Source organism: Monodon monoceros, unplaced genomic scaffold, assembly GCF_005190385.1.
Source record: "Monodon monoceros isolate NGI ecotype Baffin Bay Population unplaced genomic scaffold, NGI_Narwhal_1 Super_Scaffold_12, whole genome shotgun sequence".
Taxonomy (NCBI): domain Eukaryota; kingdom Metazoa; phylum Chordata; class Mammalia; order Artiodactyla; family Monodontidae; genus Monodon; species Monodon monoceros.
In genome coordinates, this window is record NW_021703768.1 from 151630833 (window position 1) to 151658596 (window position 27764).

At 48.3% G+C, this 27764-nt stretch overlaps 2 protein-coding genes across 6 annotated transcripts; both read left to right on the forward strand.

Moving 5' to 3' along the window:
- The first annotated feature begins 5677 nt into the window (after positions 1-5677).
- LOC114891472 (transmembrane emp24 domain-containing protein 9) lies at positions 5678-9302 on the forward strand. Its single transcript, XM_029215579.1, has 5 exons — positions 5678-5874; positions 6042-6142; positions 6897-7022; positions 7382-7528; positions 8482-9302. Exons 1-5 carry the CDS (start codon positions 5691-5693, stop codon positions 8629-8631), a joined length of 708 nt encoding a protein of 235 aa, XP_029071412.1. The 5' UTR covers positions 5678-5690; the 3' UTR covers positions 8632-9302.
- A 2572-nt stretch (positions 9303-11874) lies between these two features.
- On the forward strand, positions 11875-21441 carry B4GALT7 (beta-1,4-galactosyltransferase 7). 5 transcript variants are annotated; one of them, XM_029218298.1, is made up of 7 exons: positions 12014-13930; positions 14121-14200; positions 15662-16024; positions 18869-19112; positions 19801-19884; positions 20151-20255; positions 20778-21415. In XM_029218298.1, exons 2-7 carry the CDS (start codon positions 14136-14138, stop codon positions 20931-20933), a joined length of 1017 nt encoding a protein of 338 aa, XP_029074131.1. In that variant the 5' UTR covers positions 12014-13930; positions 14121-14135; the 3' UTR covers positions 20934-21415. The 5 variants fall into 5 exon arrangements, with proteins under 5 accessions (XP_029074135.1, XP_029074132.1, XP_029074131.1 ...); XM_029218297.1 differs by having other exon boundaries at positions 12014-13671; positions 13775-14200; XM_029218302.1 differs by lacking the exons at positions 12014-13930; positions 14121-14200 and adding an exon at positions 11875-12002 and having other exon boundaries at positions 18887-19112; positions 20778-21441.
- Positions 21442-27764: the final 6323 nt, after the last annotated feature.

Here is a 27764-nt window from a genome sequence, read left to right on the forward strand (position 1 = left end):
ATGAATTTGACTACTCTAAGAATCTTATGTTAATGACATAATACAGTATTTGTCTTTGTGATTGGTTCATTTCACTTAGCATAACATCCTCAAGGTCTGTCCATGTTGTAGCATATGTCAGAATTTCCTTCCTCTTAAAGGCTGATTATTTCATTGTATATATATACCACATTTTGCTTATCCATCCATCTGTCAATGGATACTTGAATTTCCGCATTAAAGCTATTGCTGTTATGAATATGAGTGTAAAAAAATATCTTTTTAAGACCCTGCTTTCAATTCTTTTGAGTATATACCCAGAAGTGGAATTGCTGGATCATATGGTAGTTCTGGTTTTTAGTTTTTTGAGTAACCACCATACTGTTCTCCACAACAGCTGTACCATTTTACATTCCCATCAGCAGTGCACAAGGGTTCCAATTTCTCTACATCCTTTCAACATTTGTTTTCTGCTTTTTGGTACTAGTCATCCTAATGGATGTGAGGTACTATCTCACTGTAGTTTTGATTTGCATTTCCTTGTTAATTAGTTATGTTGAGAATCTTTTCATATGCTTATTGACTGTTTGTATATCTTTTTGGAGAAATGTCTATTCAAGTCCTTTACTATTTTCGAATTGAGTTGTTTGTTTTTTTGTTGTTGTTAAGTTTTAGGGGTTCTCTATATTTTCTAGATATTAATCCCTTGTCTAATATATCATTTGCAAATATTTTCTCCCATTCCGTGGGTTGCCTTTTTACTTTGCTGATCGTTTCCTTTGATGCACATTTAAAAAATTTATTCATAAAGTCCAATTTGTCTATTTTTTCTTTTGTTTCTTGTGCCTTAGGTGTCATATCCAAAACACCATTGCCAAATCCAATGTCATGAAGTTTTTGCCCTATGTTTTCTTCTAAGGGTTTTATAGTTTTAGGCCTTATATTTAGGTCATGAGTCCATTTTGAACTAATTTTGTATATGGTGGCAAGGGTTAAACTTCATTCTTTTGTATGTGGATAACCAATTTTCCCACCATTTTTTGAAGACTGAATGGTCTTGGCACCCTTGTTGAAAATCATTTGACCATATATGTGAGGGTTTATTTCTGCACTCTCTATTTGGTTCCATTGACCTACATGTCTGTACCTTATGCCAGTACCACACTGTTTTGATTACTGTAGCTTTGTAGTAAGTTTTGAAATCAAGAACTTGATTCTTCTTTTTCAAGGTTGTTTTGCCTATTTTGGGTCCCTTGATATTCCATATGAATTTTAGGATGGGTTTCTCTATTTGTGCAAAAATAAATCATTGGGATTTTGATAGGGATTGCATTAAATCTGTAGCTTGCTTTGGGTAGTAACAACATCATAAAAATATTTATTCTTCCAATCCATGAACATAGGATGTCTTTCTATTTATTTGTGTCTTCTACAATTTCTTTCAGAAATTTTTTGCAGTTTTCATAGTACAAGTCTTTCACCTCCTCGGTTAAGTTTATTCCTAAGGCTTTTTTTTTAATACTATTGTAAATGGAATTTATTATTAATTAATTAATTTAGTTTTTGCCTGCATTGAGTCTTCATTGCTGTGCATGGGCTTTGTCTAGTTGTGGTGAGTGGGGCTACTCTTCGTTGTGGTGTGTGGGCTTCTCATTGTGCTGTCTTCTCTTGTTGCAGAGCACAGGCTCTAGGTGTGAGGGCTTCAATAGTTGCGGCACATGGGCTCAGTAGTTGTGGCATGCGGGCTCAGTAGTTGTGACTCACAGGCTCTAGAGCGCAGGCTCAGTAGTTGTGGTGCAGGGGCTCCGTTGCTCTGTGATATGTGGGATCTTCCTGGACCAGGAATTGAACCCGTGTCCCCTGCATTAGCAGGTGGATTCTTAACCACTGCGCCACCAGAGAAGTCCCCTCCCCTTTGCTTTTATCTCTTCTGTCTGCCAGGAAGTTTTCAAATCATTTAGTTCAAATACCAAAATACTCAATAAGCAACTACTTGATTTTTAATGATGACTTCAGAGGAATGGTCATCACTAGGTGCTTTGTTTCTTTTGTATTATACTTGCGCTCATCTCTTGGATTGGATGTAGCAATAACATTTTTTCATTGTTGAGAGCTCTTGAATTCAGTCATGATCCCCAAGAACTAAAAAGAGTTGGTTCTGAATTCAATTCAGATTAAAATTATTGAAATTTACCCCAAACAATACAAAATTTGGTTTTATTTTTGTCCTTCAGTTACCTAATGTGAAGTTTGGATGAATAAAGCATGCACAACTACAGGCTTTCTACTTAACTTCTGGGTTTGCTATTAAAAATGCTGTTTACCCTCATAGCCTTCTCCTTAGCCCTTCGTATTTCTTTGCCTCTATTCTTCTATACTGCAGATTTTTCTCACCTATTGTACCAAGAAATTGCGATGTATATTTTCATGTAATTTGATTGTGGAATTCTGTCACCTTAAGCAGTGAGTTCTTCCAAAATATAATATGTTTCCAATAAAATAAAAAAGTAAAATAAAATAAAGTAAAATGAGTCTCTCGCAGATTGCATATAGTTGGATTGTGGGTTTTACCCAATTTGCCAATCTTTGTCTTTTTTGGGGTTTTTTGCAATATGCGGGCCTCTCACTGTTGTGGCCTCTCCTGTTGCGGAGCACAGGCTCTGGACACACAGGCTCTGGACACGCAGGCTCAACGGCCATGGCTCACGGGCCCAGCCGCTCCGTGGCATGTGGGATCTTCCTGGACCAGGGCATGAACCCGTGTCCCCTGCATCAGCAGGCGGACCCTCAACCACTGCGCCATCAGGGAAGCCCCAATCTTTGTCTTTTGACTGGAGAATTTAATCTATTTACATTTAATAAATTATATTTAAAATAATTACTTATAAGGAGGAACTTACTTCTGTCATTTTGCTATTTTTTTCCATTTCCCTTATAGGTTTTTGTCCCTAATTTCCTGCATTTATTTCTTTTGCATTCGTTTTTGTAGTGAAACATTTAAATTCCTTTCTCATTTCCTTTTGTGTATATTATTATTATTATTATTTTTAGCCATGCCTCACGGCATGCAGGATCTTAGTTACCCGACCAGGGATCGAACCCGTGCCCCCTACAGTGGCAGCACAGAGTCTTAACCACTGGACGGCCAGGGTAGTCCCTTGTGTATATTCTTTAGTTAATTTTTTTGTGGTTACCATGGAGATTACATTTAACATCCTAAAGTCAAAACACTCTAATTTGAATTTATATCAGTTTACCTTCAATAACACATAAAAACTCTGCTCCTTTCACAGATTTGTTCTCACCCCTTTCAATTGTTGATGTTACAAAATTATATCTCTATACATTATGTGTAATGGTTATTTTTTTACTATAAAAAGAAACTAACAGTTGGAATAGGCAATAAAATGAATAAATCTCCAGAGAATTATGCTGAGTGAAAAAAGCCAATTGCAGAAGGTTACATACTGTATGATTCCGTTTATATAACATTCTTGAAATGACAAAGTTATAGAAATGGAAAACACAGATTAGTGGTTGTCTGGGGTTACAGAGGGGGTAAGGGAGTAGGGAAGTGGGTGTGGCTATAATAGGACAACATGAAGTATCCTTGTGGTGATGGAAGTGTTCTGTGTCTTAACTGTATCAATGTCAATATTCTGGTTGTGATATTGTATTATACTTGGGCAAGATGGTACCATTGGGGGAAACTGAATAATGGGCACTGTGGATCTCCTTTAGTTATTTCTTACAGCTTCATGTTAATCTATAATTATTGTGGTGCTCCAAGGACAATGGTGCTTCAAGGACAACCTTGCCTGAAAAAGTTTCAGGGTTACACCCCCTACCGGACTCTTAATCGCCCTCCCCACTATGTTGCGATGGTTACGAAATTCCTGAGCCCACCTGGGTGACGCCCACCTGGGCAATGGGACCTGTCCCAAATAAGGAAAGGCATATGCCCCGTCCCACTCACACTCTATAGGTGGAAGGTATATGTGCCTCGACCAATCAGTAAATGAAATTTTCACCTTGGACCATTCCTTTGTTTTCTGGCTATAAAAACTGATCAATATCATGTTCGGGCTCAACTCTCCCAGACTACTAGGAAGTCGGCCCATTCTTCTGGCAGTGACCCTTCCCTCTAATAAATTCTATGTTCTTTACATTCTGCCTTGTGTCTGGAAATTCTTTTCCAACCCGCGTTTGGACCACGACAATTATCTCAGTATAAAATGTTTAATTTTAAAAATACCTGAAAGTAGTATCATAAAATGTTATCATTTATTAATTCTGTAATTATTTGTTAATTCTGAGTGGTGGTTACAACAGCAGTAATATAGTATGTAGTTATAATAGCACAAAGAAGAACACAACCAGCAATTCATAGAAGAAAACAAATGACCAATAAAAAAATGTTCAGTCCTCAAGGAAATAGAAATTAAAGGATAGTGAAATACTACTTTTCATCCACTGATATTGCAAATATTTAAAAGGTTAAGAACATTTGACCAGGGTGTGAGGAAGTAAGCACTCCAACACACTGTTGGTGAGGTTGTAATATGGTACAGTTTTTGGGAGGACAATTTTGTGATCTCTTATCAACAAAACTATGTCCTACAGCAATGGTTTTTAGAAAATGAACAAGAAATTTTACTGCGGCGTTATTTGTAAGAGCAAATAATTAGGGGGATAGAAATCTTAACCACTTTCATCAGAGTTATGGTTAAAAAAATAAGGTACATTCATTTTATGGAATTTTATTACTGTTAAGAAAAATAAGGTAAAGACTTTCTAATGAGGGAGAAAGCTAAACACATTCCCACTAACCCCCCCTCCCTAGGGACAAATGAAACAACAAAGAGAACTCAAAATTAAGAGAAAACGGAAGCTTCTATGAAGTCTTGAGGTAGCACAATCATAAACTGCTAACTCCGAAGGAGAGCTGCCAAAATACACTGAAATTTGGATACAACCTGAGCTCTCCAAAACGCGCAGTTCCGCCCCAAGACCCCCACCAATACTCCTTTACCAGCCTGCCAATGGGGCACTGAACCCCGGTTCAGAGACGAGCCATCAAGGCTGGTATCTGACAGCAAAGCTGGCGTGGATGAGTAGGGGGGGGGAGTTGGAGGGGGGACGAGGGGCGGAGGTAGGATGCCTGGAAGCACACAGACAAGTGGACGGCGTTTCGGGGACAAAGACATGGCAAAGGGGTTCCGTGGCGGCGGCGGCGGCTGCTACCGCTGCTGTTTCTTGTTTTTTCTTCTTCTTCAGTATTTGAAACATTTTCGAAGATAAATTCATGAATTGTTTGTGTCATTTCTTTCAAAATTCTATTTTTAAAAACAGAAGCAAACGGAGGGGCAGATGCTATGCCCAGGGAAGTCAAGGATCCTAGGTTCGAATCCTGTCCCTGATCATAATTCGCTTCGCGGCTCAAACTGCGTGTTTCATGATCTGTAAAAAATTGATAATCAACACCATTCACTGGGCCGCGACGAGGGTCAACGGAAAGAATTTCTCAATTCTGCGTCCCCAATTCGCTCCTAGGTAGAAGCGGCGCCCCAATCAGGTACCGCCGCGCCACGGCCTCGGGGCATCTGGGACTTGTAGTCCTCCCGGCGGAACTCGCTGTCCCGGCAGGCTGCGCGGCGGCGGCAGGGCTACGTGGCAGGACTGTCTGCTGCTGCGCGGGCAAGTGGGGTAAGATGGCTGCACAGCGGGGCGTGCGGGTTGTTGGGCTCTGCCCCGGAGCCCGGTTGGGTAGGGTCGTTCGGGCCCTCTTGTTACTGCTGTGGTTTGCGGCCCGCGGAGGCGCGCTTTACTTCCACATCGGGGAGACGGAAAAGAAGTGCTTTATTGAGGAGATTCCGGACGAGACCATGGTTATAGGTACGAGGGAAGGGAGAGAGTTTTCAACAAGACCGCGGTCTTGGGGCGGGGTTGCGGGAGGGTCATCTCCTCAGAGCTGGGAGCAGGCGGCGTCGGCGTGCCCTGGCGACAGCGGACTCAGCGCCACCTCGCGTTCCTCTGACTGGGCTCTCCCTGCTTGCTTCCAGGAAACTACCGGACGCAGTTGTATGACAAGCAGCGAGAGGAATACCAACCGGCCACCCCCGGGCTTGGCATGTTCGTGGAGGTTAAGGACCCAGAGGACAAGGTGAGTCGGCTCCTTAGCCCCGCTGAGCCCTCCGCTCTGAACTTGAGCGCCAGACCAAGCAGGCGCCGGTACTTCCCCTCCTAATTTGCGCATCTGCTAGACTGGTAAAAACAGTTGGTGTTGTGGGAAGATCCTGGGTTTTCACTCCGGGCTAACCTTGGGCTTTTTCAGTGCTGGCTGCTTCTCTTAACTTGTTACTGACCGCTGCATGAACCCGCCAAATCAGCTGCCTTCTCTGAGCCATTTCTTTGGTCTGTGAAATAGAAATTCATCTGTCTTATAGACGTGATGAGTGGATTAATTGTGGTGCTAGAAACCAAAGAGTTTTGTCGACTCTAAAGCCATGACATATAGACTTTAGGATTTCACGGAACAGGATATTTTCCAAAAAGAATGAGCAGCTTTTAATTTGACAAATAAGGATATTAAAACAAACAAACAAAAAAACTTCAAAACCGTTCAACTGTCACCTTTCATTTGAAAGAATGACAGCAAAAGAGTTGAAAGGGCATGAGCTATGAATAAAGTAAAGCCCTTTCCAAGAGTGGTCACATGCCAACCTAATGTCAGACTCTTCGCCCCTTCTCCAGATAGTTCGAAGGCAAGTTTTTGGCAACTGCTGCTAAGCAGCATTGGAGCTTTTAGTTTTGTGGGATGCCTAGGGCTCTGCTTGTCAACTTTTGAGGTACTTAGAGCCTTACGCACCATCAGCCCTATTCCTACCATAATACTCACTGAAGTCCCTTCTCTCCAGGTCATCCTGGCCCGGCAGTATGGCTCTGAAGGCAGGTTCACCTTTACCTCCCATACCCCTGGTGAGCACCAGATCTGTCTTCACTCCAATTCCACCAAGTTCTCCCTTTTTGCTGGAGGCATGCTGGTAAGTGGACCCATGTTGGACTCTTTCGGCCTCTAGCCCCTGGTCAAGACTGGGGACTGGTGCTACTGTAGGTGTGAGATGACTATGTCAGATTTTGTGTCTCAATACAGCTGGGTTTCCAGTGAACATTCAGGGTGTGGTTACGGAGCTCTTTGTATATGCTTTGGTTAGAATATCAGCCAAGGTTTATTCTTGCCCTTGGGCCTAGAGCCCCATAGGGCCAGACACTAAGGAGGCCTTAGTCAGTGTTGGCTAAATGAACAAATGAAGAAAGGTGGGAGGACCAGCTGTTAGGCCCTGGCAGGAAGACAGAGCAGGGCTACCTGATTCTCCTATCTTCCTTGTCTGTCTGTCTCCAGAGAGTTCATCTGGACATCCAGGTAGGTGAACATGCCAACGACTATGCAGAAATTGCTGCGAAAGACAAGTTGAGTGAGTTGCAGCTACGAGTGCGACAGCTGGTGGAGCAAGTAGAGCAGATCCAGAAAGAGCAGAACTACCAGCGGGTGAGTGGCTGAGCCAGGAGCAGTGACCTTCCTCCCAGAAGCTGCACACTGACTTAGCCAGGAGTCACATGTCAGATTTATTATGAACCCAAGGGATTTACATGTCTGTGCTGCATTGCAAGTCTAAAAGGTGGGATGGGTATTACTAACTACTTTTAATTGAGGAGGCAGTCTCTTAAGGGGCCGTCATTATCTTATTGGGAGACACACAAAATGACAGAGCAGGAATTGATACCAACACCTTGGGTGTTATTTCCATGGTTCTCAGTGCTCCCAGGATCAAGGGTTTTAATCTCTCCTGTGTCCAGGAGGCAGGCAGGTACTATGAATGGATCTGTGACCATAATGATGGGTAGAATAGTGACCTATCTAAATGGAAACAGCTACTGTGGTCAGCTGAGGGCAGCATTGCAGAATTGCTAGCCCAGGGTTTTAAGAGGCACTTAGAGGTCCCGGTTTTTTATGTAAAAAATTCTGGGTTTTAAATGTTGTCAAACCACTGTGTGAGCCAACAAAAACGTGTGTGGGCTCCATCCAGCCCCTGGACCACCAATTTGCAACCTGTGCACACAATATTCAAGGAGCAGTTTGGGAGACCCAGGCAGAGGGCTCAGAGCAAGTCCACTTCTGAGCGTTCCAGGACAGCTCTGTCTGATAGGGTGATACCACAGCCACTTTACCACTCCCACAGGCATCAGGGTAGGACCAGGTAAGGCTGTACCTTACAGATGAGCAAATAGACCTAGGAGAAATGAGTGGGTTGCCTGAGGTCATCTGGCTGGTGAGGGTGAAGACAGTTCCCAGGTGGGGTGGCTTTTTTTGGGCACTTGACTGGAACCTGGGCAAAGTTAGTTGGCCCTGGGACATCCTCTGGGGAGGGAACCCAGCAGTTCTAGTGGCCCCAGGTGGGGCCCAGCCAACTCAGGCTCGTCTTCCTTTCTCCCCTCCCACAGTGGCGAGAGGAACGCTTCCGGCAGACCAGCGAGAGCACCAACCAGAGGGTGCTGTGGTGGTCTATCCTGCAGACCCTCATTCTCGTAGCCATCGGCGTCTGGCAGATGCGACACCTCAAGAGCTTCTTTGAAGCCAAGAAGCTGGTGTAGCCGTCCCAGGCTTCCCAGGCCATCCTTCCTCCCTGGCTGGGGAAGCAAGGGCCTCCTGGACTGACTTCTCTCCGGCAGGAGGCCTGGTCCCCAGCCATGGGTGTCTGCAGGGGAGAGGGGCCACAGCACAAGCTGAGGGTAGCAGCTTGGCTGGCTAATACTGAGCAGGTGGTAGGGTAAATGCCTGCCCCCTCCCCTGGGCCCTTTGCTGTAATCTGAAGCCACTGAGAGCCCTACTGACACCTCAGAATCACAGTGTTACTGATCAGGGATGTGAGCCTATTGTCTGGGATGACTGGGGGGAGGGGAGTGGGTGGGCAAGCCAAGTCTTCCTTCTGTCTTCCTTTCCTAACTTGGAATTTTGACCAAGTTGGGGCGTGATTCCCTGCCACCCAGGAAACCTCACTATTCCCTCCTTGGGCCTAGACCCAGCCTGCTGATCCGGGGTGTGTGTGTCCATTGAGGGTGGGGTAGAGGGAGTTGTGGGAAGGTGGCCTGAGGTGGACCCCAGGTTCTTCACGTGGTGGTTCTTTTGGGGACTAGAGAAACTGGGGTTAGGCCAAATAGAGGCCTTGGTGCTGGTTGGGGATGGGTCAGAGTCTTAGTTACTGATTTCATTTTCAATAAGTTTAGGTTTGTTACATTGGTTTCCCAATAAAAAAAATTAACTTCTTGTCCAGTGTAAAGTTACTCTACTGTCAGTGGGCATAGCACTGCAATGTGCTTGAGGGAGTGTCAGTTTTTCCAATGGGCAAAGCACTTCACATTCTGTGTACCCACCTGTGAACTTCATACTTTTCATCCTCTCCATACCCTCCAGTGACAGTGGGTGGTGGTTTTGCCCAAGACCATCTAACAAGTGAAAAGTAGGTGGACAGAATTGTTGTGGTGCTTCAAGGAAGTGCCTAGTTAGTGAAGGTACTGCACATTGAACAGAGGAATGCTGCAGGTATGGAAAGGACAGGAATCCCTGAGTTGGGGGCAGGAGGGGGATACTGATGGACTTAACCAATAGCATGGGATCTCAGCAGTGACCTTGAAGGAGAGGAAGGATTCTGATGAAAGAAGGCAGGACAGGGGTGGTTGAGGAAAACAGGCAAACAGCTGGTATGCAGATAGATGGGCATTGTTTCAGCTGGAGTTGAGGGGGCGGGGTTGTAAGAAAGCTGGAAAGAAAAGTTGGTTAGAGTTAGAAGAGCCTTGAACGCCAGGTAAGAGATTTGGATATAACCCAGCGTTCAACAAAGTTTTGAGTATTAGAACACCCTGAATATAAACTGAGGAAGGTTAATCCAACAGTGTGTGAGAAGGAGATGGGGTGGGGAGGCAAGTTTGGGGACTACTTGAACTGTCAGGAGAATGTAGTCAGAGCTCATATAGCCACTTAGACCTCCACATTTAGGGAAAAAAAAAAAAACTTTTAAGAACAGCTTTAGAATTGCGGAAAAATTGTGAAGATAGTTTACATCATGCAGTAGTATGGTATATTTGTTAATGTTAAAATGAATGAATCAATAGTGATAGTCCATGCTTTATGCAGATTTCCTTAGTTGTTACATAGTGTCTTTTTTGTTCCAGGAGCCCATCTAGAAGATACCATTGTTACATTTAGTTGTCTCCTTGGGCTCCTCTTGGCTGTGACAGTTTCTCAGACTTTCCTCCTTTATTACCTTGACAGTTTTCAGGGATACTGGTCAGGCATTTTGTAGATTTCCCTCAATTGCAATTGGTCTGATGTTTTTCTCATGATTAGACTGGGGTCCTGGGTTTTTGAAAGACCACAAAAGGGAAGTGCCATTCTCATCCCATCATATTAAACGTACTAATTATCAACATGATTGTGGATGTCACAGTTTAAAATAAGTTAATTTGGATTTTTACATGAAACCTGACTTAGATCTGATACTAGTGGGGCTTCATCCTGATGCGACAACAATTAGCTGGACTGAATGGGAGCTATCCCCTTAAGATGGGCTTGTGCTTTCCAGGTCGGGCCCATCTCCCAGTTTCCATCTTTGGCCTTACCTGACTGTCTCTGCAGGGGTCAGCCTTGACTTTGTCATCAGCCAAATCTAGGCTGGATTTTTCGAGGTTCTGGTATAAGGTACACTGCCCTGGGAGAGCTTAGAAGTAAGGGGACTGGTGGGTTGTATGCTGGGTGAAAGGGGGCTCCTGGGAATGATTAATTTCCTACCTACTATAGTGAAGTCCTCTCAGAAGCAGAGTGGTTGAGACCATAGATTGTGCAACCAAACTACCTGGGCTTACATTCTGAATTACTTCTCTGTGCTTCAGTTCCCTCATCTTTAAAGTGGGCATAATAAGTACAATACTCATAAGGACAGATTGAGATAACAGTAGTAAAGAATTTAGAAAAATGACTGGCACATAGTAAGAACTCAATGGATGTTATTTATTAGGAAATTTAAAATGTGCCTGGAAGAACAGAGGAGATCAAGTCTAATAACTTTGCCACTCTCTTTTCCCAGGTAGGAAGCTGGCCCAGCTGGGGCCTAAGTTCTCACGGTGACAGGGCAGATATGGGAAGTCAATCTTATTCCCTTCTTCAGTTCTCAGCTCCACCAAAGTACTCCTCTCCTGGATGATAGCTGCCGTTTATATAGCGTTGACTATTGTGCCCATCACTGTACCAAGTTTTTGCATTTTCTCCTTTAATCCTCACAGCAACCATATAAATCAGGAACCATTTATATACTCAGATGAGGAAACAGAAGCAGGCTGTTCCCCAAAACACAGCCGAACTGGCAGAGTCAGGTTTCAAATCCAGCCAATCTGCCTTTAGTGCCTGTCTCCTAACTACTACTTGGGGTGTCACTTGAGGTGTCAGGCTGAACGCAAGACTGAGCCCTGAGCTTGGCCCTGCCGCCCTCCAAGCTCGCTGCGGAGAAAGAATGCACTTGAGTTGACGGCAGGACTACTTGGACGCCTTCCCTTGGGAAGAGGAGGAAGATGCAGATTATCCCAGAGCGCTGGTTTGGAAGTCTGGAGTCTATAAATCCAGTCCAAGCCCACTGACTTGAGCCCTCTCCGGGGCCTCAATTTCTCGGGATGTTCAGCGGCCCCCGGAAAGCAGTTAGCAGTTCAGGCGTTTGGAGCGCTCACGTGTTCCTCTGGATGCGGAACCTTTGACGCCGCAGCTCCGGGGAGCAGACGGCGCGGCCGGAGCGGCGGACCCTGTGGACCGAGGGGCGGGGCGGACGGGCTTGGGCGGGGCGGGAGGCGGAGGCGCCGCGTAGGCCGGGGAGGCCGGGCCGGCCCGGCTGGGAGCTCGAGCCCCATGAGCCGCCGCCTCCCCCGACGATGTTCCCCTCCCGGAGGAAAACGACACAGCTGCCCTGGGAGGACGGCAGGTGAGCGGCGGCGGCCGGCCCGGGCGCCGTCCTCCCGGGTGCCGATCCTTTCCGGGCCGCCCCGCGGAATCTAGGAGCCCGAGGCCGTCGCGTCTTCGTCTCTGCGGGGCTCTCTGAGGGTCTGTGGTTCTCCTTGTGGGTCTCTCTCTGTATTTGGGTCTCTGTTTGTCTCTATGTGGGTCTCCGTCTCTACCAGTCTCCGTCACTCAGCAGGTCTGTATTTCTCCGTTGACTTCCCTTTGTGAGTTTCTGTCCTCTATGCGAGTCTCTCTCATTATGGGTCTCTGTGTTTTTCCACTGGCCTCTGTTTTCATGCCGGCCTCTGACTCCGTTGACCCCTCTCAGTGGGTCTCTGTCTTTCTGTCTGTCCCTGGTTTCAGAGGGTCTGTCTTCTGTCTCTCTGATCTCTGCCTCCCCCATCACATCCCTGTAGCCTCAGAAGCTACCCTCCCTCCCTCCCTCGTGCTTCCCCCTTCTCTGCAGATCGCCCAGAAGAATACACCAGACAGAAGCTCTATGCTCTGCCTGGCTGGCCACTGCCTCGCCGGGACTAAGTACTCCCAGCGTAACATTAGTTCATTTCCGGTGCAGCTGTACTTGAATGTGGCCTGCCCCACGTGTTAGGTGTGAGGTTGACCCAGACCTTAGCTAGTGATTACCACTAGAGCAGAATGGGGATGGGGGGTGGGGGAGAGCTAGTTGGCCGTTTAGATTGGAAAGGACTCCCACACTTCAGTCTTGAGATGTACCCCCAAAACTCTTCTTACCCAGAACACTTGATAGTGGATCTACACCTAGTGAATGAAACCTCTTTCCCTTTTCTCTGTTAAGCTTGCCAGGTGCCAAAAGACTTTGGAATATAGTGGGCACAACTCTTTATCATTGGGAATTTTTCAGACTTGGTGCTGAAGTAAGAAGACAGAAATATAGTAGAAAGCCTGGACTGTGGATTTAGGCCTGGACAGGAATCCTCTTTAATAGCCATGTGACCAGAAGCATACTTAATCTTTCTCCTCAGCTTTTCCATCTCTGAAACAGGGATCATATCTACTCTGCAGGTCTGTATGAGGATTAAAGGAGATCACATATATAAAACTGTTGACACTGTGCTTGGCATAAAGAAGGTGCCAGTTTTCTTCCAGTTACTTTTGCAGTTTGGAGGTGCTGTAACCAGAGCAGCTGAGTATTCAAACCTGTATCACTAAGCTTTGTGTGAGGGAAGAAGGGGAAGGTTATGGAGGAGAATTTCCATTTCCTAATTCCTTTCCATAAACTTTTGGAACACAACCATGATCCCACAAAACTTGTATCATTTCATGCTTTTGACACAGGGGTACAGAGATCCATGCAACAGATGCAGATAAGGTAGCAATTAAAGAGTGCTGGCTCTGGAAACAGCCTGTCTGGGTTTGAATCTTACTAGCCTTGGACACAGATTGATGAATGAGAGAAAACCTCATCTGGTCTGCCTCCCCACCCCAGAAACAACGATGGCCTGGGCCTGGTAGCAGCTGAGACTGCAGATCTGGAGTTTGCCAGCAGGTGGCACCAGAAGCAACTTCTCAGTGTCCACTGTCCTGAGGAACTGGGATTTCAGCTCTGAATTCAGTTGTTCAGTGACTGGGCCCTTGCAGCACAGGAAGAGAGTGCCCATGGGGACGTGATCCTGGTAGGAAGGGAAAGCTGGACCGAGGGAACAGCACGTGAAAGTGCATGGAGTGCCCAATCCATGCCATACCCCTGGATAATTGTCACTGCTTCTTCCCCTGAAGGTGGGATGTTTCCCCATGTCCATCTCCCCAGTCTCTACCCTACCCCAAGAAAGAACCCAGAGGGAGAATCTGTAGAGGTTCCAGCCTTCCCAGGCCACTAGGAGTATTGGCCTCTGCTCCTCCCCCGCGGAAACCCCCACCACAGGACAAGGGGGGGTAAGTCAGAAGCCCTGCAAGGGTGTCCTATCAGTCTCCCTCTCTGCTGTGTGTGGGGCCTGAGCCTGGCTTCAGGCCTTCTGGCTACCAGATTGGCAGTTGTTCCTCTAGAGAGAGGCAGGAGTTGGTCTGGCTTTAGTGTGTGACAAGCATGCCCTGAATGCTTGAACCCTTCCTTTAACTCACTTAGCAAGCCCTCTGCTGTATGATTTGTGCTAGAGCCACAGCTGTGAATCTGATGACCTGTGAAGAAGACAAGCACGGACACAGGTGATTACAAAACTCTTAAGTGCTTCAAAAAGGGCAGTACCAGATACCATAGGAACACAAAGGAGGGAGGGAGTATGTATCTCCGTTTGTGTGCACGTGGGGGTGGGGTGTGGCAGTGCTAGCCATGACATTGGCGTTTGGCCTTGAAGGATCAGTGGGGTGCTTCCAGGCAGATAAAATAAGGAAAGGCATTTTAGGCAGAAGCAGTGGACTGTGTGAGGGCTAGAGCAGGAAGGAATATGGTGAGTGGAGAAACTCTGAGTTGCCCAATGTGTAGCGCTGGGTGAGTAGCAGGGAGCAACTGGAGATGGGCCCAGGTCACAGAGGGGTTTGACTGTCAGGCCAAGGAATTTGGCCATTATCTTATAAACAGGAGGATCATCCATGAGATTGAATGGGTCTGAGCAGGGCAAGGACCAGATGAGACTTGGGCCAAAAGACAGGCAGTGGGTGAGGAAGGATCAAAGGGCACTTAGGAGGTAGAATCTATATGACCTTGTAGCTAATTGGTGACTCTCAGAGGTTATAAAGTAGATTGCTTTGCTGATTATTCTAGAATAGAGGAAGCTTCCATTTTCTTGGATTCCTTAGTTCCTCCTTCACTGCCCTCAGGAACTTCCAGAGAGAGGGGCAAAGAAACCAAGTGAATTCCACCATTTCTTTGTATTTCATAACCTGAAAGGCAGCCTCTCCCAGCACTACCTCAAAGTCTAAGATATTCCGCTGTTTTTCCAGCTTCTGAAGTGAGCCTGGGTGCTGTTCCCAGCCCTCGTCTTTCCTTCCCTCTCTGTCTCTCATCCCTTGTCACATGGGCTGCCCTGGACTGAAGCTTTGACATGCATTCAGTAAACTGCCTTTGTTGGTTTGGGCCTCACATTGGTTTGGGGGCAGACCTAATCTTCTCAGAGTAAAGAGTGGTCTTTTCACTGGGGCTGAAACAGGCACATGCCCCTGTTTGGGGAGCTTTCTGGTCTGAGAAACAGGATGAAGCCAAGCTTTCTGATGAGGGTGAACCTGCAGGGGAGCAGGTGGAAGGCAGTGGGTGGGGTCTCTAAGGCGGGCTTCTGCCATCAGCTCTGGACATGAGCCATTGTCTTGGGGAGGGGCAAGCGCAAAAGACAAGGAGTCTTGTCTCTGCCCTTCAGCAGCTCTTGGTCTGGCTGGGACTCAGGCACAGAAGGTAAGAGAGCATCGAGGAAGTGGGGCAGCTCCGAGACCTGGGAGTGTTTGGAGGGCCTCCTGGAGGTAGGGGGGCTCAGGCTGAGCCTAGGGCTCTAAGCAGAATTCTGATGCATGGTGGCAGCACGAACAAAAGCACTAAAGTTGCTTCTGCACTAATTCCCGGGCGCTTGGGGCAGACCAGCCACGTGCGCCTTACTTGTTGGGAAGCCAGAGAAGGGGTCTGTCGCAGGACCTCGGCTCAGCCTTGCCCTTCTGACCTGCTCCCTGTTCTTGTCCCAGGTCCAGGCTGATCCCCAGCGGCCTCCCCCGGAAATGCTCCGTCTTCCACCTCTTTGTTGCCTGTCTCTTACTGGGCTTCCTCTCCCTGCTCTGGCTGCAGCTCAGCTGCTCTGGGGACGTGGCCCGGGCAGCCAGGGGACAAGGACAGGAGACCCCGGGCCCATCCCGGGCCTGCCCACCAGAGCCACCCCCTGAGCACTGGGAAGAAGATGAATCATGGGGCCCCCACCGCCTGGCAGTGCTGGTGCCCTTTCGAGAACGCTTCGAGGAGCTCCTGGTCTTTGTGCCCCACATGCACCGCTTCCTGAGCAGGAAGAAGATCCAGCACCACATCTATGTGCTCAACCAGGTGGATCATTTCAGGTAAGGACCACCTCCTGAGCCAGCACCCACTCACCTGGGCCTGCCCTGGTCTCTTGGGGCCTGCTCCCTTTCCTGACAGCAATCCAGTACCAGGTGGCCCAGGCCCATGAAAGGCCAGCCAGGGCAGCAGTGAGAGGGTGGGAGGTGCTAGACCCCTCTCACTGGGTGTGACAGGAATTTGGGGGGAGGGTTTGGGGCTGGGGAGGCCCCTGATCTTGTTTCCATTTCACAAAGGTCCCTATGGCTGCTGTATGTGTCTGGGCCATACCAGGACAAGAGGGGAAGCAGGGAGACCTGTTGGGCAGTCATTGCAGTCACCTGAGCTGATGGGGGCTCGGGCAGTGTGGCAGAAGGGGTGGAGAGAAGTGATGTGGAGGAAGCGCAGACAGGGCTTGCTGGTGGATTGGCTGCGGAAATTAGGGAAAGGGAGGGTCAAAGCCACGGCTTATCTTGTTCTGGCATTAACCTAAAATCCTTGCCCTCACCAAAAACTGCTCCCCTCCATGATCACAATCCAAGCATCTCACACTTCACCCCCGCCTCCTTTCCCTCCAGCTCGCTCCCACTGGGAGACGTGGACCCGACAATTCTTGGACCCTGCCAGGCCCTTTAGTCCACGATCCTCCCAGTGTTCTCCATCCTCCTTGTCCTTACTTTCTCCTGATCTAACTTGGATTCCATGGTCCTTGGTGGAAGTCACTCCCTCACATGCACCTCAACTCCCTTCCACTTTCTCCCTGGCACAATTCCTACCGGATGAAACTCGACTCTGCCTGCTACACACCTGCACCTGGCAGCTGGATGTAGCTGGAGACACTGTTCATCTCCCTAACAATGAGCCCTGGCCCAGGAGGGCTCTCATTCCTCTGGTCTGCTGCCTCTCCGCTCCACGGCAGCCTTGCACACCCGCTCCTCTCCTCACTCCTCCCTATCTTCACCTTCAGCCAATTACTTTGCTTCCTATTTGAGAAAACAGAATCAATTGGAAGAGAACTAACCCAGGTCCCCACGCCCGGACTCCTTTCACAGCTTCTGTGCAGGTGTCCTCAGTTTCCCACCGCCTTTCCCGAGGATGCCCCTCCAGGGCCAGCTCTCCTACTCAGGCACTGGGTCCCTTTTCTGCTCTTCTACTCAAGGACATCACTCCAGCCATTGGCTCTCTTCTCTCCTGCATGATCAATTTTCCCCCCTCCTGGAGTATTCAAATCAACAAACATACTGAAATAGCCCCCAGCTAAACAGAAAAAAAGAGAACCCCGCTTGATCCCCTATCGCCCACATCTATTGCCTCTTTTCTTTGCTCCCCTTTCTAGCAAAACTCCTTCCCTTTCTCCCCCCTCGCTGTCTCTTGAACCTATTCCACTCAGACATTTACCCTCATCATGACATTGAAACAGCTGTTGTTGACATCACCAATGAGCCCACCTTGATAATCCAAAGCCCAGTTCCCAACCTTCATCCTGTTGACTTCCCGGCAGCATTTGCCAAGTGGATTACTTCTTCCTTCTTAAAACACCTCAGTTTGACCTTTGGGACAGTGCTCTGCTTCTCTTTCCTCTCTGGCCACCTCTCCCCACCTCGTTTGCTGGTTCTGCCTCATCCCCCTGATCTCTCAGCCTTGGGGGTCAGTGCTTGGGCAGCGTCTTTTCTGGCTCCAGTCGCTCCCCAGGGGATCTCACCTAGTCCCAAGACATCAAATCTCATTTCTACCCTGATGACTCCCAAGTCTGTATTCCCAGCCCAGACCTCCCTCCTGAACTCCAGACCCATATACCCAGCCAGCTGCCTGTGCAGCCCTCTGTTTGGTGGTCTCAAGAGGCGTCTCAAGCTTAACATGATTAAAACTGAATTCCTGATTTCCCACCTGTCCCTGACCTTCTCCTGCCCCCTTCCTCATTCCAGGAAGTGGAAACTCCACACTCCCAGCTGCTCAGGCCAGAAAGCCTTCCGGTCATCCTCAACTCCTTTTCCCTCACACAACACGTCTAGTCCATCAGCAGAATGCACCTAGAGTCTGCCCTCTTCTCACCATCTCCACGGCCACCTCCCTGAGTTAAGGCATCATCATCACATGCCTAAATTATTGTAACAGCCTCCCAACCTCTCTCCCTGCTTCCACCCCTCACCCTCCAGTCTCTTCTCAGCACCCCAACTAGAGTGATCCTGTTAAACGCTGAGCCACAGCACATGATGCCTCTGCTCTAAGCCCTTCAGTGGCTCCCCATCTCATCCAGGGTCAAAGCGCAAGTCCTTCAGGGGCCTGTCACCCTCTGACCTCATTCCCTGAGACCTCTCACTCACTCTGCTTCACCACATTGCTATCTGCTCCTGCCTCGGGCCCTGGGAGTTGCTCTTCTCTCTGCTCGGAGCCCTATTCCCCTGATTTCCATAGGGCTCATTCCCTCAGGCCTTCAGGTTCTGCTCACGTGTCACCCTGTTACACAGGCCCTCCCTGACGACCTCCTCTAAAAGGACAACCCCCACCCCACAGCATGCTTTATCCTCGTCACCCTGCTTTACTATTCTTCTCAGCACTTACCACTCCCTGGCTTGTTACATATTTACTTACTTGTTTATTTTTGTCTCTTCTTATTAGAATGTCAGCTCCTTGAGGGCTTTGATTTCTCACTGCTGTATCTCCAGTGCTCTGAATAGTTTCTGGCACATAATAGGTTCTCAGTAAACATTTGTGAGATAAGTGGAGGGGCAGATGTGCAGCTGGGCAGACCCACAATGAAGTCGGTGTCAGGCTGGAGGGCATCATGGGTACTGGGGGTGGGTGCTGTGAAGGATGGGCTCTCATGCAGAGATTGGGGGAGAGCAAGCTCACTGCCCCTGGCCCAGCCTCGGTGCCCTGCACAGGTTCAACCGGGCAGCACTCATCAACGCGGGCTTTCTGGAGAGCAGCAACAGCACAGACTACATCGCCATGCACGACGTGGACCTGCTCCCTCTCAATGAGGAGCTGGACTATGGCTTCCCAGAGACCGGGCCCTTCCACGTGGCCTCCCCGGAGCTCCACCCACTCTACCACTACAAGACCTACGTCGGTGGCATCCTGCTGCTTTCCAAGCAGCACTACCAGCTGGTGAGGCCTGGCGCACCTACTCTGCTGAGAGCCAGGGAGCACCCATCTGGATGGGGGCAGTGGCAAGAGGAGCAGCATTTCTAGGGCCCAGCAGATGGAGGGTCCTGCTTGGGGAGCCCAGGAGCAGCCAGAGGCATGAGAGGAGCAGGACCAAACAAGCCAGTTAGGGAGGGTTCTGCCACAGCAACAGAACCCCTGGGCAAACTGGCTTCAGAAGCCCTGGGGTTCGTTGCCTCTCAAAATGGAAAAGTCTGGGTGGGGCTGTCTTGCCCAGCCTCTCAGATGATGTCACCAGGACACCATTTCACCTTCCATCTCTCAGCTCTGCCTTCTCTAGACTGGCTTTATTTTCAGACGTTCAGGATGCAAGGTGGTGGTTGTAGCTGCAACCTGCATCCGTCTAGGCCCAAGTCCAGTGGAAAATGGAGCTGCCCGTTTCCAACAGCCCAGACAGGAGACCCGCAGCTGCCCCATGCTGGCTCTTGATTGGCCTGGCTTGAGTCACAGGTCTATCCCTGAATCAGTCACTGTGGTAGGGGGTGGGAGTGGGTGGTGGGGTGGGAAGCTGGGGAGGAGGAGGAAAGGGGGCCTGGCCTGGCCCAGCTTGGGCTAGGGACTCCCAAGTGGTAGGAGACCAAAGAGCACCCTGGGAGGATGGGGCAAGTGACATTGCTTGTCTTTGTGTCAGTGCAACGGGATGTCCAACCGCTTCTGGGGCTGGGGCCGTGAGGACGACGAGTTCTACCGGCGCATCAAAGGAGCCGGGCTCCAGGTAATGCTCCCCCGCCGCCCCACCTCTTCAGCCATCATGGCTGCCCTGAGGTTCCTCTCTGCCCTCAGCTGAAGTTCCTGGGGCTGGGAGATGGCACCCCTGGTTCTGACCCCAGCCCTGCCCCCGACTAGCACACCTCTCCTGAAGAATGGGAATGCAGGCCCCTGCCTGCGGGCTGTGGCAGGCAGTGGGACCCCAGAGGACTAGTGGTGAGGGCCAGGGCTCCAGGAGAGGCAGCCTGATCCAACTTCCTTTGGTCTCTTTAGCTTTTCCGCCCCTCGGGAATCACAACTGGGTATAAGACATTTCGCCACCTGCATGACCCAGCCTGGAGGAAGAGGGACCAGAAGCGCATCGCGGCTCAAAAACAGGTACTGGCTGGTCCCTTGATCGGGGATGGATAGGTGGTATATGGGGAACCACCAGGCTCAAGCATTTCATCAAGTTCTCCTTGGGCCCAAGTGGCCCCATCCTCCCCTGCTTGGCCCAGGTCAGTCGTTGGCATTCTGCTTGGGCACCATGCCCTCCTCTGGTGGCTGCCATGGCCCCTGGGCTCTGTGGGTCAGCAGAGACCTCAGGGTCCACGCAGGCTGTGTGTGTGGGGGGGAGTGGGGATGGGACTCAGCTGAAGGTGCCAGAATCCTAGGCAGACCTGGCATACAGGAGTCCCCATCCCTCAATAGCCTCTTCTCTAGGAGCCAGATTAGTTCAACTGGAAAACCCCTGCTGACGAGGATGTGTAGCCATGGGCGAGAGACTTCCCATCTCTGAGCTTCCCTTTTCCCTCTCTTCTGTGGGGATCACAGGACCTCTGATGACAAGGTCGTGGGGGATCAGTGGACAGCTGGCACCCACAAAGCCCTGAGTACATGCTCTCCCCCTTTCCTTCTCAGGAGCAGTTCAGGGTGGACCGGGAGGGAGGCCTGAGCACCGTGAAGTACCGCGTGGATTCCCGTACAGCCCTGTCTGTGGGCGGGGCCCCCTGCACTGTTCTCAACATCATGTTGGACTGTGACAAGGCTGCCACCCCCTGGTGCACATTCAGCTGAGTTGGCTGGACAGCAAGGAAGCCTGTGCCTACAGGCCATACTGCTACTCAAGCCCAGGACAAAGCCTCAGGCCCTGGGCCCAGCTCCAATAGGACGTGGAGTGGCCTGAAGCAGTGGACAGCAAGCCACGTGTTTGCAGCAGCCCGGCCCCCAGAGGCAAGCTTGAGCCAGGAGAGGACACACGCAGGGTACCTGGGACGCTGCCAGCAGTAAACAGTGATGGAGAGAGGCTGGGACATGGTTTCCAACTGAGACTCTCCACTCTGCCTTCCTGTTTGCCCTGCCCTACCTTCCTTTGTGTTCCTTCTCCTGGACTGCCAGGCCACTGATGTGGGTGGCAAGGGCCATCAGGAGGGTTAAAACTGCAGAGACCAATGTGCAAGCCCCACAGAAAGGGAGCAGCTGAGACCAGCTCTAGCTGGTTGTCACCCTGAAGGAGTGTGGGCCTGGTGTTGCCAGATCTTCTGATTTTTCAAAAGAAAGTAGAATTCTGGATTCTTGAGTGAAATTGGTTAATTTTAAAATGATAGCAACTAATTCAAACTTTTAACAAGTATGGTAAGCCAAACCAAATGTGTTTTGAGCCACCAGTTTGTCACCTGTGGCTGAGGGGAAGGGGATGGGGCAAAAGATGACGCTTCTCTTAGTTATAAGCTGGCAAGGAGTTGGGGCAGGGCTAGAGAAGACGAGGCCAGGGGAAGCTCAGGTGGGAGAGAACCCCAAGGCACAAGGTCCCTACTCCCTCCCTCAGCACTCCAGGCTTTTGCTGCCCTTCTGGACAGTCTGACCACTGCCAGGCTCTGGTGGGCTCCGACTGGAAGGGGTGCTTCATCCTGCCTCACTGAGATGGACAGAAATAGATTGCAGGACTGGACTTAGGGTAGGCAGGCTGCATCTGCAAAGACTCACTGGGTCATGGCTCAGGGAGGGAAGACCATGTTTCTGAGGCGGGAGGAAGATGAGAAGTAGGAGAACCCCTCGAGTATTCCCACAGCACGAGGGGAGACTACCAGTGGTCACCAAATGCCACAGAGAGGTGAGGGAGGGGAGCCAAGGGAGCTGGTGGAACTGGGGAGTCATCTTGGAGGAACCATCTGGAGGTAAGCCCAGGGCCAATGAGAGAGGGAAGTGATGGGCCCTGAAAGGTAAATCACTCCTTCAGGGCATTTTACTGCCAAAGATTTGGGGCAGAAGTCAGAGGAGACTGGGACCAGTTACGGTTAGTTTGTTTAACAATAAATAGGACACCTGAAGTGCAAGAGGAAGGACTGAGGTCCCCGATTTCAGGAGGGTAGAATTCAGCAGCTCTGCTCCGAAAAGACTCCTCCAAGGATGATCTTAGGGCTGCTGTGTGCAGTTGTGTGGGTTGTGCACTGTACAACCTGAGCATAAACCAAGAGGTTTAAGCAAAGATGAGTGGAGGGAGTGAAGAGCTTCAGGTTCCATGTAACTATTCAGACTTATAAGAGAGGGTCCTTGGGATCCTAAATTGACCTCGCCCAGCAGTTCAGTTTTACTCTCTACGGTGAAGGGCAAACAGACCTTGATTACAGTGCAAGGGTATTCAAGGGACTTTCTCAACTTGAGGCCCAGGAGAGGGGAATGGTGTACTTTCTGTTTGCTGGTCTCCTGAACAACCCTGACTGTCATCTTGGACTTAGAAAACATGAAGCCTCTTGGAGTTGGTGGGAATAGATGTGACAACGCCTCCAGCTCTGTACTCACCTGGTAGGTATGAAGACCAAAAAGATGGGGGATTCCTTCCTTTCCCTCTGCACTGGGAATTGGGATGAGCAGGAGAAAAGCAGGGTCAGACAGCTCAGCCTCGGCTGGGGTGCATTTCTAACCCTACGCTCTCACACTCCCCCACGGCCGCTGCCACGACCTCCATCATCCAAACACCAGAAGGCACCCCAGGCCAGGCCTGATGCAGCTTGAATCTTCAGCCCCCATCACTCTCCAGCGCGGGCCTCCCCCAAGCCACTCTGGGAGAGTGGGAGAAGGCTGAGAGATGGTCAGTAATGGGAAGAAGCAGACAGCTCTTCTGCCTCCTCAGCACCCTGGCTGCTTCTCTGTGGCATGGAACAAATGTCCCTGCCTTGCTGGTCAGCATGTGGATGACACGAACCCAGGATCTAGAAGCACCTGGCACACGCTTGGCCAATGTGGTTGTAATGATAACAACCAGCACTTGTTGATCATTCACATATACAAAATTTAATATATTGCTTTATTTCATGTAGGCCTTCACCTAAGAGCTAGGCCTTATTTATTGACCTGTTTTTTAAATTTATTTATTATTTTTGGCTGCGTTGGGTCTTTGTTGCTGCCCACGGGCTTTCTCTAGCTGCGGTGAGCGGGGGCTATTCTTCGTTGTGGTGCGCATGCTCCTCATTGAAGTGGCTTCTCTTGTTGCGGAGCACGGGCTCTAGGCACGTGGGCTCAGTAGTTGTGGCTCGCGGGCTCTAGAGCACAGACAGTAGTTGTGGCGCACAGGCTTAGTTGCTCCGCGGCATGTGGGATCTTCCCGGACCATGGCTCACACCCGTGTCCCCTGCATTGGCAGGCAGATTCTTAACCACTATACCACCAGGGAAGTCCTATTAACCTGTTTTATAGATGAAGACGGTGAAGCACAGAAAGGTAAGAAACTTGCCCAAGGACACAAAGCTGATAAGTAGTGGAGCTTGGGATTTGGACCCCCAGAATCTGCCTTCTGAGCAGAAGAAAACAGGAGAAAATCTAGGTGATGTTTGCCTTGGCAGTAAGTTTTTAGATACAATACCAAAAATAAGATCCATGAAAGAAATAATTGATGTTAGACTTTATTAAAACTTAAAACTTCTACTCTGTGAAAGCAACTGTTAAGAGAATGAAAAGACAAGCCACAGACTAGAAAAAAAAACTTTGTAAAACATATATCTGATAAAGGACTTGTGCCCAAAATATACAAAGAATCTTAAAATTCAACAAGACAACAAAAATCCAAGTGAAAAAATGCGCAGAAGATCTGAACAGACACTTCAACAACGAAGATATACAGATGGCAAATAAGCATATGAAAAGATGCTCAACATGATTTGTCACTAGGGAATTGCAAATTAAAACAATGACACACCACTACATACCTGCTAGAATGGCTAAAATCTGAAAAACTGACAATACCAAATGCTGGTGAGGATATAGAGCAAAGGGAAGCATTCTCACCATTGGTGAGAATGCAAAATGATACATCCACTTTGGAAGATGGTATGGTAGTTTCATACAAAGCTGAACATAATCATGACATGATTCAGCAATCTCACTCCTAGGTATTTACCCAATCGATTTGAAAATTTGTCCTCACAAAAACTTGCATGTGAATGTTTATAGCAGATTTATTCGTAATCACTAAGTACAAGAAGTGACCAAGATTACCTTCAATAGGTGAATGGATAAACAAACTAGTGGTACATTTATACAATGGAACATTATTCAGCACTAAGAAGAAATGAGCTACCAAGTCATAAAAAGACATGGAAGAACCTTAAATACATGTTGCTGAGTGAAAGATGCCAGTCTAAAAAAGCTATATAGGGAATTCCCTGGTGGTCCAGTGGTTAGGACTCTGCTCTCACTGCCAAGGGCCCGGGTTCAATCCCTGGTCAGGGAACTTAAATCCCATAAGATGTGTGACATGGCCAAGAAAATTTAAAGCAAACTAAAAACTGCATAGTATATGATTCCAATTATAGGACATTCTGGAAAAGGCAAAACTATAGAGAAAGTAAAACTATAGAGACAGTGGTTGCCAAAGGTTTGGGGAGAGGGAAGGAATGTTGAATAGATGAAGCACAAGAGATATTTAGGGTGGTGAAACTACTCTGTGTGTAATGGTGCACACAGGGTAGTTGATGTGCATGACATTATGCATTTGTTAAAACCCACCGAACTTTTAGCATAAAGAATCAGCCTTGGGAATTCGCTGGCTGTCCAGTGGTTAGGACTCTGCACTTCCACTGCAGAGGGCATAGGTTTGACCCCTAGTGGGGGAACTAAGATCCCGCAAGCCACACGGCGCAGCCAAAAAAAAAAAAAGTGAGTCAATGTATGCAAATTTTAAAAAGTCATTTAGTAGGTAAGGGGATCCCAGGAAGGAAAGCAGACTATGACAAGAAAATCTAACTACATTACAATGTACAAAACTACCTCACTGAAGGGGATGGGGGATTAGGTGCTGACCTAAGTAACACTAGAAACAAGTGGAATCTGTAAGACTAAAGTCAAAAGGAAGTGCACATATGCACTAGCCCCTAGTTGTTTCCCATGGGGATATGGGGTGTGGTATAACAATTCTGTATATCAGGATTGAGCAATTAAGTGAATGGATGGTGGGAGCCAGGTTTCTTACTGTTGGAGTGGGAATTTATGAATAAGCAAAGGGCAGAAGGCTAGTATGAAGAATGTGATGATGGATTAGAGTTGGATAAACCAGTATGAGTTTACATTAAGCTTAATTATACAGAGAAATATTTACATATGTGTGTATACACAGGTATCACACACACATATATTTCCTTGTTCTGTCAGCTGAGAGGACCTAGCAGCAATGATGCTCCAGGGCAATGAGCACAACTAGTGCCCAGATCTTGGTTTCAAATACCATCCTCCAATGAAAGGAACCACAGCTCCTTAGACAAATGGTTGAGTCAAGGACTGGGGTGGAAAATATACAAGATGAGTCTGGAGCATCTTTTAGTTCCAGAAAGTAAGGAAATGTTTTTTAAAAGTTGATGGGGGGCGCTTCCCTAGTGGCACAGTTGTTGAGAGTCCGCCTACCGATGCAGGGGACATGGGTTCGTGCCCCGGTCTGGGAGGATCCTGCATGCCGCTGAGCGGCTGGGCCCGTGAGCCATGGGCGCTGAGCCTGCACATCCGGAGCCTGTGCTCCGCAACGGGAGAGGCCACAACAGTGAAAGGCCCGCGTACCGCAAAAAAAGAAAAAAAAAAAAGTTGATGGGGGTATTGTCAAAGGAACACAGGAGCCAAATTAAAGAGCTCTCAATGGCCAAAACTGGAACAATTTGAGAAAAAAAAAAAAGAAAAAAGAAAGTAATATTGGGTTATAACCCAATGCATAAAATAAAAATACATGCATCCATACTGATAAATATCAATAAATAAGTGGAGGAGAAGAGACAAATGTCTTATGCAGAATTATTCCAGATAATTTATGTCGATACTCTGCCCTCAAGGAAGGGGAGCGTAACTCCCCACTCCTTACCTGTCAACTGCGTATAGTGACTTCCTTCCAAAGAGGACAGTGTGGAAAGGGGGTGAGGTGGGGAGAGTAACTGTACAATGGGAAAACGTGACAAACACTACCCCAGCCAGGTGATCAAGGACAACATCAACAGTGATAAATCATCTTGATAGTAGGTACGCTTGATATGGTGTGATGAAAATGATACTTTATGTCTGTGGTCTTCTTCCCCCAAATCCATAACCCCAGTCTAATCATATAAAAACAGCAGCCAAATTCCTATAGAGGGCATCTTACAAAACATCTGACCAGTGCTTCTCAAAACTGTTGAGGTCATCACATACAAGGGAAGTCAGAGAAACTGTCACAGCCAAGGGGAGCCTTAGAGACATGGCAATAAATATAATACGGTATCTTCAATGAGATCTGGGAGCAGAAAAAGGACATTAGCTAAAAACAAAGGAAATCTGAATAAAATATAGTTTTAGTTAAAAATACTGTGTTAGTATTGGTTCATTAATTGTAGTAAATGTACCTTACTAATTGAAGTTGTTGATAATAGGTGCAGGTAGATGGGCACTCTGATTAATATCTTTGCAATTTTTCTCTAAATCTAAAAATGTTCTTAAAAACAGTCAATTTTTTAAAAAATATTTATTTATTTATTTATTTGGCTGCACCGGGTCTTAGTTGCAGCACATGGGATCTTCGTTGCTGCATGAACGAAGCATACCTTCTTTGCAGCATGCGGGATCTTTAGTTGCAGCATGCAGGATCTTCCTTGCAGCATGCGGGATCTTTAGTTGCAGCATGCAGGATCTTTTTTAGTTGCAGCATGCGGGCTCTTAGTTGCGGTATGCGGGATCTAGTTCCCTGACCAGGGATCAAACCCAGTCCCCCTGCACTGAAAGCGTGGAGTCTTAACCACTGGACCACCAGGGAAGTCCCAAAAATAGTCTATTTTTTTAAAAGGGGGAAACAAAACTGTATGGTGGGAACCAAGAGGAGGCAGCTTTTGAAAAGTCTAAGTAGCCCTGTTTCATGGAGGTTGGGGTAGGGGTGGTCTCAAAGGCACACGCTTTCCTCCCACTGGTTTCCTCTATGTGTCTGCCCAGCCCCCAGCCCCAGCCCAGGTTTTACTGTGGCTCTAGAGTTCAAGCAGAGAGACTTTAGTGCAGGGGGTGTTTGGCAGTGTCTGAAGACCTCTTTTGTCATCACAACTGAGGTTACAACTGGAATCTAGTTGGTAAAAGGCCAGCAATGTTGTCATAGGAAACTCCCCACAACAAATAATTATCCAACCTTAAGTTCAATAAGGCCACTGTTGAAAACCCTGGGTTGAGGAAAGGGCTTCTGAGGATGCTGGGATGCAGGCAAGGCAGTGGAGGGATCAGTGTGAGGAGGCCTTTACTTAGCAGGTGCCTGGGGATGCTGGTCTCCCTCAGTGCAGGAACTTCTGAATCAGAGAGGTCCTCCCTGGGTTGAGGGTGGAAGGGAAGGTGGCTAAGTCAAGAACTATCTAATTGGATTACTCATGTGGGTGAATGTTTAGTTCCAGAATTTCAGGACCAAGCACAGGAGGCTTCTAG

Excerpts from the sequence above, each read along its gene's own strand:
- LOC114891472 (XM_029215579.1), top strand. The coding sequence starts at position 5,691 with ATGGCTGCACAGCGGGGCGTGCGGGTTGTTGGGCTCTGCCCCGGAGCC. Across the intron at positions 5,875-6,041 it reads GGACGAGACCATGGTTATAG|GAAACTACCGGACGCAGTTG; the intron begins GTACGAGGGAAG and ends GCTTGCTTCCAG. Across the intron at positions 7,023-7,381 it reads TTTTTGCTGGAGGCATGCTG|AGAGTTCATCTGGACATCCA; the intron begins GTAAGTGGACCC and ends GTCTGTCTCCAG.
- B4GALT7 (XM_029218298.1), top strand. The coding sequence starts at position 14,136 with ATGATTTGTGCTAGAGCCACAGCTGTGAATCTGATGACCTGTGAAGAA. Across the intron at positions 19,113-19,800 it reads CCAAGCAGCACTACCAGCTG|TGCAACGGGATGTCCAACCG; the intron begins GTGAGGCCTGGC and ends TCTTTGTGTCAG. Across the intron at positions 19,885-20,150 it reads TCAAAGGAGCCGGGCTCCAG|CTTTTCCGCCCCTCGGGAAT; the intron begins GTAATGCTCCCC and ends TGGTCTCTTTAG.